At 39.6% G+C, this 16747-nt stretch overlaps 1 protein-coding gene across 1 annotated transcript in view; it reads left to right on the forward strand.

Moving 5' to 3' along the window:
* LOC126252046 (regulator of telomere elongation helicase 1 homolog) overlaps positions 1-16747 on the forward strand; it is a 122749-nt gene that overhangs the window by 37163 nt on the left and 68839 nt on the right. Inside the window, exon 9 of the mRNA XM_049952841.1 lies at positions 4320-4526. Coding sequence (XP_049808798.1) covers positions 4320-4526 — 207 coding nt within the window. The remainder of the gene's footprint in view (positions 1-4319; positions 4527-16747) is intronic.

Below are 16747 nucleotides of genomic sequence, written 5' to 3' on the forward strand. Positions count from 1 at the left end.
CCCACATCCTTTCGTCTTTCCCTCTCCTTCCCTCTTTCCTGATGAGGCAACAGTTTGTTGCGAAAGCTTGAATTTTGTGTGTATATTTGTGTTTGTTTGTGTGTCTATCGACCTGCCAGCGCTTTTGTTTGGTAAGTCTCATCATCTTTCTTTTTAGATATATTTTTCCACGTGGAATGTTTCCCTCTGTTATATTCATATATATATATATATATATATATATATATATATATATATATATATATATATATATATATCAAAGGCAGAGCCACGTGTGAAAGCATCCACGTGATCTACCAACTGACCTGCCTACACTGTGACGCATTCTATGTGGGAATGACCAGCAACGAACTGTCCATTCGCATGAATGGACACAGGCAGACAGTGTTTGTTGGTAATGCGGATCACCCTGTGGCTAAACATGCCTTGGTGCATGGCCAGCACATCTTGGCACAGTGTTACACCGTCCGGGTTATCTGGATACTTCCCACTAACACCAACCTATCCGAACTCCGGAGATGGGAACTTGCTCTTCAATATATCCTCTCTTCCCGTTATCCACCAGGCCTCAATCTCCGCTAATTTCAAGTTGCCGCCACTCGTACCTCACCTGTCATTCAACATCTTTGCCTCTCCACTTCTGCCTCGACTGACATCTCTGCCCAAACTCTTTGTCTTTAAATATGTCTGCTTGTGTCTGTATATGTGTGGATGGATATTTGTGTGTGTGCGAGTGTATACCCGTCCTTTTTTCCCCCTAAGGTAAGTCTTTCCGCTCCCGGGATTGGAATGACTCCTTACCCTCTCCCTTAAAACCCACATCCTTTCGTCTTTCCCTCTCCTTCCCTCTTTCCTGATGAGGCAACAGTTTGTTGCGAAAGCTTGAATTTTGTGTGTATGTTTGTGTTTGTTTGTGTGTCTGTCGACTTGCCAGCACTTTCATTTGGTAAGTCACATCATCTTTGTTTTTAGATATATTTTTCCTACGTGGAATGTTTCCCTCTATATATATATATATATATATATATATATATATATATATATATATATATATCTTCGTAAAAGTCTCTATCATTCTGCAAGTAGGCATACATCTAATCAGCCATCACTTATTTCATGCCCTCTCTTCATGTGAGATTCCATGTAGCATTTTGCATTAAACGTTAGTCCTCTTGATATGTAGAATTTTGAAGAAACACGCTGATAGTCATTAATTACAGTAATATATATATATATATATATATATATATATATATATATATATATAAAATGGGTTTTGGTGACCTTACAATGCAGCTGGAAGCATATTAGATACATCTTGTAAGTAAAACAAGTTTGTGTAGGTACATAGAGAGCACATAGTAGCTGATAGTGGGTCATAACAACACATCATGGTGACAGGCAGTAAATACAGTTAATTTAAATTATGCAGGAAAAAATAAAGAAGAGAGAGATACTCTGATTTGTTCTGAAGCAGTATTGTAAAATTATCTTCTAGTTATCCAATGGCATCCAACATGCTAAGAATAAACGATTCATAGATATGGCACTATCACTCAACACATGAACCGCTAAAACTAATAGGCCAAGCTCAGACCAAGATCAACAGTTCCAGACCCTCTTTTCATCTATTCTGCAGTTGATTTAATAATTTTTCATTATAAGTTATATAAGAGGATTCTCTCTCCTCTATTGAATATTTTTGATTATATTACTTTAGTGATCATTTAATATTGTGTATTAATCTACTCTCCCAGTACTGCTTCCTAAATAGTTCAGTGTGTAGTTTCTCATTATGTGTACTGCGCTGTGTTTTAATTTCAACAAAATTGTACATTTAGCAAGAATGTGCACTACAAGGCAATTGGCAGAAATTCTCAAACAGCATTTTGTGAAACTGGCAAGAAGGTAATGTACCATTCTGCGTGTGAGATGCATTGTTGTTGTTGTGGTCTTCAGTCCTGAGACTGGTTTGATGCAGCTCTCCATGCTGCTCTATCCTGTGCAAGCTGCTTCATCTCCCAGTACCTACTGCAACCTACATCCTTCTGAATCTGCTTAGTGTATTCATCTCTTGGTCTCCCTCTACGATTTTTACCCTCCACGCTGCCCTCCAATGCTAAATTTGTTATCTCTTGATGCCTCAAAACATGTCCTACCAACCTATCCCTTCTTCTAGTCAAGTTGTGCCACAAACTTCTCTTCTCCCCAATCCTATTCAATACCTCCTCATTAGTTACGTGATCTACCCACCTTATCTTCAGCATTCTTCTGTAGCACCACATTTCGAAAGCTTCTATTCTCTTCTTGTCCAAACTAGTTATCGTCCATGTTTCACTTCCATACATGGCTACACTCCATACAAATACTTTCAGAAACGACTTTCTGACACTTAAATCTATACTCGACGTTAACAAATTTCTCTTCTTCAGAAACCATTTCCTTGCCATTGCCAGTCTACACTTTATATCCCCTCTACTTCGACCATCCTCAATGAGATGCATACACTAATAAAAAAAGAAAGTCTTGTGCCTAGCAGGCTTAGACAGATTCAAATGAAATTGTTCCTCTTGAGAGGCTGTCATATCATAATTATTTCAAAATTACATTAAAAAAGACAAGCCCTATGTCAGTAGAAAGTAAAATTCTCTCAGAACTTGGAACATATACATGTAGATCATGGAAAAATTATGCAGCCATTGAATGATCTCATAATGTGCATGATCTACTAGATATTGCAAGCAACATATAATGTCCAGTAAATCAGTAGCTGCTTAGTCCAGGCTGATCTCACTGTGCTTGTTGGGCTAGATTAGCCATGTCTAAGCTGGAGGAAGGTAGTCTATGGACACAGGCCATCTCTTGTATCGATGGACTATTATAAGATGCTATCAGAAGTGTGTGGTGTATCACTGCTGTTATCTGGCCCCTAACCTGAAGTGATAAACGATATCTCTGTAACTAGGAGTAACACAGTTATGTGACTTGGTTGTTTGGTTTTGTGTCCTCTAAGCAATAGGTACATAACTTTTAGGCTTCTTCACAATATTACATACAGGGGTTGGACAGAAATGTGCAGACACCACAAGACATGCATGTTCGGCATAAATGTAGATGCTAATCAAGCCTACAGGTTGCACTATTATTTTTGACCACGAAGGGCATCTGTACAATGCACACAATACACTGCAATTGTCAGTTGTAGGCAAAACTGTGTTCTGTGTAGTCGTGAGTACTATATGTTAACAGCTAAATGTATTCAAATGTGGGCAGATGGTTGGCACTCATATAGTGAATACTTGTGTAACTAAAGGAGTTGAAGTGTTTGGTGCTTCAAGAGGCACTGTACTGAAGATTTGTACCACATGCAGAAAAGCATCATCTTCTAAGCCACATCACAATTGGAAGTGTGTGTTGAGTGATCCTGACAGACAGTCATTGAAAAAGATCTGACAAAAAATTGAGAGTATGACAGCTGCAAAAGTTACTGCAGAACTGAACGTGACACTCACAAACCCTGTCAGCACCATAAGCAGGGAATTGCAAAGGCAAATTGGAATTCCAGAACCACTCATCAGTGATGCAGAGGCCTGTAACAGGAAAACATTGTCTCATAGCCATAAGGACTGTGGAGCAATAGAAGAATCTCATTTGGTCAGATGTGTCTTGTTTCACAATTTTTCCAACTTTTGACCCTGTTTAAGTATGTTCCGAGAGTGGAGCATGGCTGGGGTTTAGTGATGATTATTTGAGCAGTCGTATCATTCCATGGGCCCCATAAGTACTCTGCAAGCACACATTACTGCCAAGGATTATGTGACCAGTTGGCAGGACCAGGTCCATACCATAGTAATTCTGTGTTCCAAGATGACAGGGTCCTTGTTCACACAGCTCGGATTGTCCATGACTGGTTTTGTGAGCACTAGCATCAGTTATTGCATCTCCCCTGGCCAGCAGTCACCATATCACAATATTGGTAAATTTTTGTGGTCTGCTTTAGACAGAAGGCAGTGTGATCGATATCCATCTTCATTGTCATTATCTCAGCTGCCTCTGTTCTGCAGGAAGGATGTTGTAAGATTCCTTTGAAAACCGTGCAGAACAAGTATTTAACCAGTTTGTGATAGCTGGAAGCTGTTTTGAATGCCAACAGGTTTCCTACACCATATTAGGCATTGTAATGTGTATTTCCATATTTTTGCCCATGCCTTGTAGTTATTGAAAGTAAATTAATTATTGCTGATTATGAAACAGGAATAATACTGGCATAAGTTTTTATTTCTGTTACTTTATTTGCATTTATTTTTTCCATAATATAGGATGCAGGCATTGGTGGAGCAGGGTGCTCACTGTGTAATTCTCACGAGTGGAACACTTGCTCCTTTGAAGCCTCTAGTGTCGGAGCTGGCCATAGATGTTCCAGTCAGGCTAGAGAATCCACACATAGTGACTCCAGACCAAGTGTTCGTTGGAATTGTACATACAGGACCTGATGGCCATCCACTCAATTCTTCTTTTAACACACGGTAATGTATGATGGACTTTCTTTGGATTTACTGCAGTACATCGACCACCAAGTGGTGGAACATGCTGCTCAGCACAACATGCTTGAGTTCAGTGGCTGCTTCACAACCTGTACCATCTGGATCCCTCACCCAGCACCGGCTGTTCTGTTCTGTGCAAATGAGAATTACCCTTGCAACACATGCTTTGCTCATGTAATCCTCCTTGCCTCAATTTCCACTAATCCATTGCACCCGCACAACAATCTCCTCCTCCTCTGTCCGACCACCCTTTCCCAATCCATGCTTTCACATCAGCACCACCACCATGTGCTGCACAAACTCATCTGCTCCAGTGCCTGTGTCACACAGTCCTATACTTTACACCTGCTGCCTCCCTGTCCCACATTCCTATCCTGCACACTGGCTGCCTCCCTCTGACCTGCCAGCTACCCCTTCCCTACCTGCCATCCCACTTCCTGCCTCCCAACCCACACAACCTCTCCCCTAAACCACCTGCCGAAATGCAGTCCTTTCATTGTGTCTCCTGCTGGGACAACACAGCTGCACAAATTGTGTGTGTGTGTGTGTGTGTGTGTGTGTGTGTGTGTGTGTGTGTGTTTGCGGTTGCAGAGGCGGATGCAAACTGCTTACATATTTGGATATGTGTAGCTAAATGATGCTGCTTTCCTCAGATTAAAATCAATCATGTGACTTTTAATTTACATCATTATACTCTTGGCTGAATATTTGTGTGTCTTGTGAAGAAGTGCGCTAGGATAAGACTGTTGTGAAAAGTCTGTAACAATAATGTGGCATTGTAGATCATATATGTTTGGCAATGTAGGTTGTTGGCAAGCGATTTTATTAGTTCTTTTCTGGAATTCCTGGAGAACAAATTAATGAAGGAATCAATAGAAGAACAAAATTGAGTTATCACATCATTTCTACATCAGAAAAATGGTCTTTTATTTCCAGTGTTCACAGTGCTACCACGAAGTGGTGGCCAGATCAAGATGTAAGCAGTATGTTGTTCATGGTGTTATGAACAGCCTGACCTTTGTGAGTTGAACAGCCTGATCTTTGTGAGTAAACATAAAATCATAGGAAAATGTTTGTTACAAAGAAGAAAAGTGAAAAGAAGGGAAATTATGAGGACATTGTACAAACAGTAAAGTTGCCTTACTGGAAATACAAAGTTGAATTTAGTTGATGAATTGTGTGACATTCAGATACAGAGACTGATTTCCTGGGAAATCCTGCTTCCTGGTTTAATTCTGCAGTTTGATGTCTTGTGCAGTTCTCAAACTAGAACTTGCATTCACCAGTGTTGTCCTCAAGTGCCCATACTTCCATCCATACAGATACAATCTCCCTCTCCCCCTCCCCCGTCCACTCCCTCTCCCTCTCCCTCGTCCTTTCCCTCTCCCCCACCCTCTCTTCCTTGTCACCCTCCAGTTCCATCGTACATCCTATGTAGAGTAGAATTCCAGTTAATACTCGTAGTTCCATACCCCTATGAACCATGGACCTTGCCGTTGGTGGGGAGGCTTGCGTGCCTCAGCGATACAGATAGCCGTACCATAGGTGCAACCACAATGGAAGGGTATCTGTTGAGAGGCCAGATAAACGTGTGGTTCCTGAAGAGGGGCAGCAGCCTTGTCAGTAGTTAAAGGGGCAACAGTCTGGATGATTGACTGATCTGGCCTTGTAACACTAACCAAAACAGCCTTGCTGTGCTGGTACTGCGAACGGCTGAAAGCAAGGGGAAACTACAGCCGTAATTTTTCCCGAGGGCATGCAGCTTTACTGTATGGTTAAATGATGATGCCGTCCTCTTGGGTAAAGTATTCCGGAGGTAAAATAGTCCCCCATTCGGATCTCCGGGCGGGGACTACTCGAGAGGATGTCGTTATCAGGAGAAAGAAAACTGGCGTTCTACGGATCGGAGCGTGGAATGTCAGATCCCCTAATCGGGCAGGTAGGTTAGAAAATTTAAAAAGGGAAATGGATAGGTTAAAGTTAGATATAGTGGGAATTAGTGAAGTTCGGTGGCAGGAGGAACAAGACTTCTGGTCAGGCGACTACAGGGTTATAAACACAAAATCAAATAGGGGTAATGCAGGAGTAGGTTCAATAATGAATAGGAAAATAGGAATGCGGTTAAGCTACTACAAACAGCATAGTGAATGCATTATTGTGGCCAAGTCAGATACGAAGCCCACGTCTACCACAGTAGTACAAGTTTATATGCCAACTAGCTCTGCAGATGACGAAGAAATTGAAGAAATGTATGATGAAATAAAAGAAATTATTCAGATAGTGAAGGGAGATGAAAATTTAATATTCATGGGTGACTGGAATTCGTCAGTAGGAAAAGGGAGAGAAGGGAACGTAGTAGGTGAATATGGATTGGGGGTAAGAAACAAAAGAGGAAGCCATCAGGTAGAATTTTGCACAGAGCACAACCTAATCATAGCTAACACTTGGTTCAAGAATCATAAAAGAAAATTGTATACATGGAAGAAGCCTGGAGATACTGACAGATTCAGATAGATTATATAATGGTAAGACAGATATTTAGGAACCAGGTTTTAAATTGTAAGACATTTCCAGGGGCAGATGTGGACTCTGACCACAATCTATTGGTTATGAACTGTAGATTAAAGCTGAAGAAACTGCAAAAAGGTGGGAATTTAAGGAGATGGGACCTGGATAAACTGACTAAACCAGCGGTTGTACAGAGTTTCAGGGAGGGCATAAGGGAACAATTGACAAGAATGGGGGAAAGAAATACAGTAGAAGAAGAATGGGTAGCGTTGAGGGATGAAGTAGTGAAGGCAGCAGAGGATCAAGTAGGTAAAAAGACGAGGGCTAGTAGAAATCCTTGGGTAACAGAAGAAATATTGAATTTAATTGATGAAAGGAGAAAATATAAAAATGCAGTAAATGAAGCAGGCAAAAAGGAATACAAACGCCTCAAAAATGAAATCGACAGGAAGTGCAAAATGGCTAAGCAGGGATGGCTAGAGGACAGATGTAAGGATGTAGAGGCTTATCTCACTAGGGGTAAGATAGATACTGCCTACAGGAAAATTAAAGAGACCTTTGGAGAAAAGAGAGCCACTTGTATGAATATCAAGAGCTTAGATGGAAACCCAGTTCTAAGCAAAGAAGGGAAAGCAGAAAGGTGGAAGGAGTATATAGAGGGTCTATACAAGGGCGATGTACTTGAGGACAATATTATGGAAATGGAAGAGGATGTAGATGAAGATGAAATAGGAGATACGATACTGCGTGAAGAGTTTGACAGAGCACTGAAAGACCCAAGTCGAAACAAGGCCCCGGGAGTAGACAACATTCCATTGGAACTGCTGACAGCCATCAGAGAGCCAGTCCTGACAAAACTCTACCATCTGGTTAGCAAGATGTATGAGACAGGCGAAATACCCTCAGACTTCGATGGAAAAACTAGTAGAAGCCGACCTCGGGGAAAATCAGTTTGGATTCCGTAGAAATATTGGAACACGTGAGGCAATACTGACCCTATGACTTATCTTAGAAGCCAGATTAAGGAAAGGCAAACCTACGTTCCTAGCATTTGTAGACTTAGAGAAAGCTTTTGACAATGTTGACTGGAATACTCTCTTTCAAATTCTGAAGGTGGCAGGGGTAAAATACAGGGAGCAAAAAGCTATTTACAATTTGTACAGAAACCAGATGGCAGTTATAAGAGTCGAGGGACATGAAAGGGAAGCAGCGGTTGGGAAGGGAGTGAGACAGGGTTGTAGCCTCTCCCCGATGTTGTTCAATCTGTATATTGAGCAAGCAGTAAAGGAAACAAAAGAAAAATTCGGAGTAGGTATTAAAATCCATGGAGAAGAAACAAAAACTTTAAGGTTCGCCGATGACATTGTAATTCTGTCAGAGACAGCAAAGGACTCGGAAGAGCAGTTGAACGGAATGGATAATGTCTTGAAAGGAGGATATAAGATGAACATCAACAAAAGCAAAACAAAGATAATGGAATGTAGTCGAATTAAGTCAGGTGATGCTGAGGGAATTAGATTAGGAAATGAGACACTTAAAGTAGTAAAGGAGTTTTGCTATTTGGGGGGCAAAATAACTGATGATGGTCGAAGCAGAGAGGATATAAAATGTAGACTGGCAATGGCAAGGAAAGCATTTCTGAAGAAGAGAAATTTGTTAACATCGAGTATAGATTTAAGTGTCAGGAAGTCATTTCTGAAAGTATTTGTATGGAGTGTAGCCATGTATGGAAGTGAAACACGGACGATAAAAAGTTTGGACAAGAAGAGAATAGAAGTTTTCGAAATGTGGTGCTACAGAAGAATGCTGAAGATTAGATGGGTAGATCAGATAACTAATGAGGAAGTATTGAATAGGATTGGGGAGAAGAGAAGTTTGTGGCACAACTTGACTAGAAGAAGGGATCAGTTGGTAGGACATGTTCTGAGGCATCAAGGGATCACCAGTTTAGTATTGGAGGGCAGCGTGGAGGGTAAAAATCATAGAGGGAGACCAAGAGATGAATACACTAAGCAGATTCAGAAGGATGTAGGTTGCAGTAGGTACTGGGAGATGAAGAAGCTTGCACAGGATATAGTAGCATGGAGAGGTGCATCAAACCAGTCTCAGGACTGAAGACCACAACAACAACAACAACAACAAGTCCTAGTTCATTCAATCTTTGTTACATCTTTAGTGTCACAATAACCAATTTATAGCAGAAGTATTTGCAGTCTTTCTCCTTGTCACCTTCATGTTGTGTAAAATTAAATGTGAGTACATTTTTACGAATTATGCACACATACACCCATTGTGGTGTCACCGCCAGACACCACACTTGCTAGGTGGTAGCTTAAATCAGCCGCGGTCCATTTAGTACATGTCGGACCCGCGTGTCGCCACTGTCAGGATCGCAGACCGAGCGCCACCACAAGGCAGGTCTCGAGTGACTGACTAGCACTCGCCCCAGTTGTACGACGACGTTGCTAGCGACTACACTGACGAAGCCTTTCTCTCATTTGCCGAGAGACAGTTAGAATAGCCTTCAGCTAAGTTAATGGCTACGACCTAGCAAGGCGCCATTAACCATTTGTGACGTTGCATGTACCTCAAGATAGAGTCTCACTTGTATCATCCAGAATGCTGTATACCAAAGGACGATATAAAAGTTAAGTGTTCTAGTAGCTACGTTCTTTTCTTTATCACATTCATCACGTATCCTGTTCCAGACTTAACGCCAGACGGCGTGAGTTGACGCGTGCCCTTTCAGCTACTTCACTGTGGACTGGCTGCCTTAACAGTCCACTACACCCATACTCCGGTAACCACTATGAAGTGCCTGACAGACAGTACCTCTCATTGCACTATGTGTGGAAGAATGACTGTATAAATGCCTGTGTGCATGCTGTGCTTAGTTTAATCTTATCTTCATGGTCCTTATATGAGTAATACATGGGAACTATAGTAGGTTTGTAGACTCTTCCCTTAATACTGATCCCTGAAACGTTTTAAGTAGACTTTCACAGGATAGTTGATGTTTCAACATTTCTATGCTGCTCTGTCTGAGTCAAATGAATTTGTGGCCATTCGTAGTGCACGTCTTCGTATACATTCAGTATTCCCTGCTAGTACTATTTCGTATGGGTTCCACATACTAAAGCAGTATTCTATGATGTGTTGCACAAGTGTTTTGTGGGTCATACAAATTGTTTGTAAGCAATCTCTTTTGTGGACTGACTGCATTGTCCCAGTATCTTACCAATGAACCAATGTCTACCAACTGCTTTACCCACAACTGAGCCTATGTGATCTTTCCATTTCATATCCATAAAAAATGTTACATGTAGGGAAGGTGACTGATTCCAGTCAAGGCTCATTGATATGTAATCAGTGGATTACTTTTTGTGAAGTCCACAATTTGACTGTCCTTATCATTTAGAGGAAGTTGCCATTTTTGCAGTTCTTTGAAATCTTGGGAGGATCTGCCTATATTTGTGTAACTTTTTCCAGATAGTTTTGTTATAGAAAACTACAAGAAATCCTTAATCCTGTCAGATTTTGTTTGATACTCCATATAATTAAACTTTCGTTAATAAGCATTGGTGCGGTACTGAGTGAAATTCATTTCAGAAGTGAAGAAATACTGCATCCATCTGTCTGGCTTTCAGGATATCAAGCGAGAAAAGAGGGAGTAGGGTGTCATATGAACAATGTTTTCAGGATTGACGCTGGTTGAGAAAAATACATTGTTGGACAGTGCTGTGAAACTCGTAATCAAATAATAATTTCATCCTGAATAATTGTGTAAACATTTATTAGCAGCCTCTTCCTTTTTTATTAATGTAGTGTATAAAACTTTACTGTAGTATGGTGTGTAACGATACAGGTATCACTACAGTATCCATATTAAAATGGCACCAGCCAGAAGAGTGCTGATGGGTGTAAAAATGAGTAACCTTGTTCCTTTAATTTCAATAAATCCATTCAGAAATTATTTTCTTCTCTTTCCATGCTCCTTGTGATTTGGTTGCAATCAAGTTTTACAGTTACTTTACTGTATGGCTCTCGGTTAAATCCTCTTCATTTCTCCTTCATCTTTGGGAAAAAAAGTTTTGAAACAGAGAAATTTGTTTCTCTCTCACCTTGTTCAGCCTCATTCAGTTTAGATAGTTAATATTTGATGCTCTTTTTTTGTCAGTTGTGGAAGCTAGTTATGTTTTATGTAACCAAACTAGTAGCTAAAATGATTAATTATCTCAGTCTGTACACCATATAGCAGTGTTGAATTTGAAAGGACAGCTCTACATAGGAAGAAATGAAGCAGATATTAAAAGTAGAGATTAATTTTGTAAATGAATGAGCACTGGGAAATTATGCAGTAATTGTTTATAAATGCTTTCCAGTAAACCATAAAATAACTATTTATAACTGAGTAATTGCAAAATCATTTATTTTCAAGATAAGCTGATACAAAAAAGACTATTGAACTTATACCTTACAATTTGAAATATAATACTATTGAGGAAGTACTGAATAGGATTGGGGAGAAGAGGAGTTTGTGGCACAACTTGACCAGAAGAAGGGATCGGTTGGTAGGACATGTTCTGAGGCATCAAGGGATCACCAATTTAGTATTGGAGGGCAGCGTGGAGGGTAAAAATCGTAGGGGGAGACCAAGAGATGAATACACTAAGCAGATTCAGAAGGATGTAGGTTGCAGTAGGTACTGGGAGATGAAGAAGCTTGCACAGGATAGAGTAGCATGGAGAGCTGCATCAAACCAGTCTCAGGACTGAAGACCACAACAACAACTATTGCCTCATCCCATTTATACCAAAACAGCGAAATTTCAGATTTTCGGTATATGGGTGATCGAATCTTTCAAACACTCTTAAAAATCAAATATGGTAATGTAAGAAACTGATTGTCTGATTTACTGTTATCACAAATGTTAATGTTAGGATATGAAATTCATAATCATATCTCTGTTGTCTTGGGGGGGGGGGGGGTGAGGATAATTGAACATTTCTTGTTCCGAAATTAACAACATATACTGATTTTTGGCATGCATACTAAATCATATAAATCTGATGCCTATTCCACTTTCATTGCTTCAGAATAAATGATAAACTACAAAATAAAAGGTTGAATCAATAATACAACTGTAAGCAACCAAACATACCCAAAGAAACCTTCAATCTGCATGAGAGTCCTCTTCAATAAATGGTTCATCCAATTTGTGACAAACGGTTTCATCACTCAACAGATTGTGGTAGTATTCGTATTATTCTCAGGTAATCATCTGTTTCTCACACATTATGAGCAGATCCTTTAAGTTTTGCTGCTGCCATGGTAAGTTTTTTTGAGTATGCCTTGAGAATAGATGAATTTGCTGCAGATCGTCTTCTTTCTTTTTAAGGTTACGTCTCACAGCTGTATTTACTCTTACTGCCACACTGAACATGTAACAAGGATCACTCTTTGTAGATATCTCAGAAGTTTTAGCCATTTATTTTTGTCTCGTATCCATTTCGTAACAATTACTAAATAGGAATGCCTCTAGATAATTTGCAGTTATTAATATTACATTTAGATTTTATTTAAAAAGTGACAATGATTGTGCTCGAGAAAATTAATAAAGAACATTACTTCAACATGTTGAAGAGGCTATTCCAGCAGTCATTGTTAGAACTGAGTGCAACCAACTGCAGATTGTGGCACTTTGGAGCAAATGATGCCTGTCGTCTGCTCCAAGGTCATTCTTGGGTCATTCCAGCAACTAGTAGGGAAGGTTGAGAAGACAAGTCTGCACATGAAGTTTCAACAAAGTTTAAAATTTGCAGCATTGTCCACTGAACTGATCATGTCCCTTTGGTTCAGTTGAGTGGAAGGACTGAACTGGAGACTTCAAAGGTTCTGTGGCAAGTTAGGCTGCGACTACCTGGATTTGCTCTATAGAATTGATATCTGTATGGTCCCCCTAAGTGTGTCAGGTGTGCCCTACACATCAGAGGCTGCTACTCAGGTAGCTGACTATGTGTGGGGTTCACACAGTTTTTTTTTTTAGATTAGGTGACTCTCTACCCAATCCAGATAATGGTAGCTGTAGGAAACCTAGAAGTATCATTGTCCCATAAGCATCCCACAGATGATAGTATTAAAATCCAATGGTAAACTGTTGAAGCATCCGCAACAAAGTGCCAGAGTTTGAAGTACTCATGAGAAGCAGTGAAGCTCACATAATACTAGATACAGAAAGCTGGTTGAAATTGATTGGAGTGAGATTTTTGGGGAAAATTTAAGTATATGTTGAAGGGATAGGCAATTGGGAAATGTAGGTGGTGTATTTGTCACAGTAAACAAGAAACTCAAATCCACCAAGATAGAAATTGAAGCTGCGTGTGAAATTCTTTGGTCGAGACTCAGTATCTGAGGTGGGCAAAAAATGATAATTGTATCCTTCCGAAACAAATAGACGTGACCTCTTTGAGGATGTTCGCATTGAAACTGGAATCAGAGATCATGACGTGGTTTGGCAACACTGTTTACCAAAGTACAAAGGACAACTAAAACAAGCAGAAAGATATATGTGTTAAAAATAACTAGATAAAAAAAATCAGTAGTGTCATATATCAATGAGGAACCTGAAACTTTCAGCAAAGGGCAGGAGCATGTGGAGAAGCGCTGGCTCAAATATAAAAGAATAGTTGACCTCACTCTAGGTAGATATGTACCCAGTAGAACAGTCAATAATGGGAGGGAATCTCCATGGTATACAGTCAATGTAAAGAAACTTCTAAAGAAACAGAGATTACTGCACAATAGGTGTAAAACGAAGTGTAGGGCTATAGATAGAAAGATTCTGAATGAAACACGTTTGGCTGTCAAGAGAGCATGCTTGATGCCTTTAATGACTACTGTTGCAGAATATTGTCAAATGATGATTCACAGAACCAAAAGAAATTCTGGTCATATGTGAATGTTCTTAGTGGCACCAAAGTCAGTGTTCAGTCTCTGAAATGCATAACTCCATTTTCAAATGTTCCTTTACAAAGGAAACCCTAGGAGAATTGTCCCAATTTAATCCTCGCACCACTGAAAAGATGGATAAAGTAAGTATAGTGTCACTGGTGTTGAGAAACAGTTGAAATCATTAAAATTGAACAAAACTCCAAACACCAATGGAATCCCTGTCAGATTCTATATTGAATTTGGGGCTGAGTTAGCCCCTTGTCTAACTATAATCTATCATAGATCCTTTGAACAAAAGACCGTGCCCAGTTCTTGGAAAAAACCACAGGCCACACCCGTCTACAAGAAGGGTTGTAGAAATGATACGCAAAACTACCATCCAGTATCCTTGACATTGATTTGTTGTAGATTCTTAGAACATACTCTTGAGCTCAAATATAATGAGGTATCTTGAACAGAACGGTCCCTCATTGCCAACCACTATGGGTTGAAAAAACATCGATTATGTGAAACACAACTTACAATTTTTTCACATGACATACTGACTGCTTTGGATCAAGGCAGTCAAGTAATTGCAGTATTTCTTGATTTTTCAAGCATTTGACTCAGTACCACACATGCACTTATTGTCAAAAGTATGATTATATGGAGTCTCAAGTGAAATTTGTGACTGCATTTAGGACTTTTTGGTAGGAAGGATGCAGCAAGTAGTCTTGGATGGAGAGTTATCGTCAGATGTAGAAGTAAATTTGGGTGTGCACCAGAGAAGTCTGTTGGGATCCTTGCTGTTCATGTTGTATATTAATGAACTTGCAGACAATATTAACAGTAACATAAGGCTTTTACAGATGACGCAGTTTTCTATACTGAAGTACTATCTGAAAGAAGCTGCATAAATATTCAGTCAGAGCTTGATAAGATTTGAAGGTAGTGCAAAGATTGGCAACTTGTTTTAAATGTTCATAAATGTAAAATTGTGCACAAAAAAAGTAGTATCCTATGACTACAATATCAATGAATCACTGCTGGAATTGGCCAACTTGTACAAATACCTGTGTGTAACGCGTTTTAGAGATATGAAATGGAATGCTCACATAGGCTCGGTTGTGAGTAAAGCAGGTGATAGATTTAGTTTATTGGTAGAATACTGTGGGGAAGTGCAATCAGTCTACAAAGGAGATTGCTTACAAATCACTTGTATGACCCATTCTGTAATATTGCTCCCATTCTATAATATTGCTTAAGTGTGTGGGACCTGTACCAAATAATACTGACGGGATATTGAATCGGGGTGTATACGACCCAGGACAACCGGGAAATCTGGGAAAAACCCGAGAATTGTTTCATCCGGGAGATAACCGGGAAAAACTCGGGAATTTTTCAGAATTCCGGGAATTTTTCATTGTTTCATCTTTCAGTTAAATTTTTGTAATTTTGACTGGTAAGAATTGATTCTCTAGCAAAGAATGTTACTATATCCTGCTACTGGAGAATGATACTGCAGCAATAAAATATAAATGAGAGAAAAAAAATAATAAAACTTTAGTGGCAAAGGAAATGCGCAATTTACAACAACAAAACACCATGCACGCACAAGCGTCTGCAAATAGCAAAACTATGTCAAAGGCCGTAGGGCGAAGACTATGTAATTCTTCGTAACAATAAACTGCTCGCTATGAGCGTGACATCACAACTGTTCACATTAGGTTCGTTTGACCAGTTGCCAGTGGGCTGATGCCCATGCGCAATTGACCCGTGTATGAGCAGTACTTTCGCCACTTCCCACTACTTGAAGTGTGGCTGTTAGCTGTATAGGCATTATCAGCCAGATGCTAACGAAAAAATTTTTTCTCGCGCGCCCTAGCTGCTAGATTCGCTCATGCGCAGAGTTGTCTGAGTTGTTGTGTGGAGGGGATTAGTCTCCACGTGACCCGTGTTTACGTTAAGTGATTTCGCTGCTTCTCTTCGTTTACAGCTCCCACGTCAAATGAAAACAAAACGGATTTCTATCAAGTGAATTAAAATATATTCACATAATTATGGAGGGCAAAAATATATTTATAGTTTCACTTTTCTGATTTTATTTCATTTCCAGGTTATTAGCAGTCAAGCATTAATTGCCTTGCAGAACAATGAAGTTATTTTTGCAAGTTTGCTAAAGAAATTTGGCTTTATTAATCCTTCACCAGAGGCAATAATTTTATTTGAAACGAATTGTTTCATTCCACAGTATTGGTTAGTTCCAACTGTTCTCTGAATTTCAAGTGCACCTTATCATCCTTTGTCATGTGTGGCATTATGCCATAATAAAGAAACAAAAATGAGATCATAGAGTACTGGTACTCCAAGAAAATTTACATCCCAAAAATCACACTGAAAAACTTAATATCAGATGGGATCTACTTCATTGTGAATCTGGAAAAAACCAATGTGCACTTCAAGCCGAATTATGCATTTTAGCATGATTTACGAAATTCCGATGCTCTTGGGATTATCATCTGATACCCTGTTTCTTTTATATTGTAATGTAAGCTCTCTTAGTGCTTTATACGTATTTACATGTGGGCTTCCTACACCACTGCAGCTGCTCACGCGCAATGCCTATTTTCTGGCGCTTTCTGGCAACTGCTAAATCGAACGTATTTCTAACAGTCACCAGATAATATTGCGAACGGTGGTTCGAAAAGCGTTACTTTCAAAGTAAAATTCTTTTTACGCAAATTGAATTATGTTACGTGTGAGAA

The sequence above is a fragment of the Schistocerca nitens genome, chromosome 4 (genome assembly GCF_023898315.1).
Source record: "Schistocerca nitens isolate TAMUIC-IGC-003100 chromosome 4, iqSchNite1.1, whole genome shotgun sequence".
NCBI lineage: Eukaryota > Metazoa > Arthropoda > Insecta > Orthoptera > Acrididae > Schistocerca > Schistocerca nitens.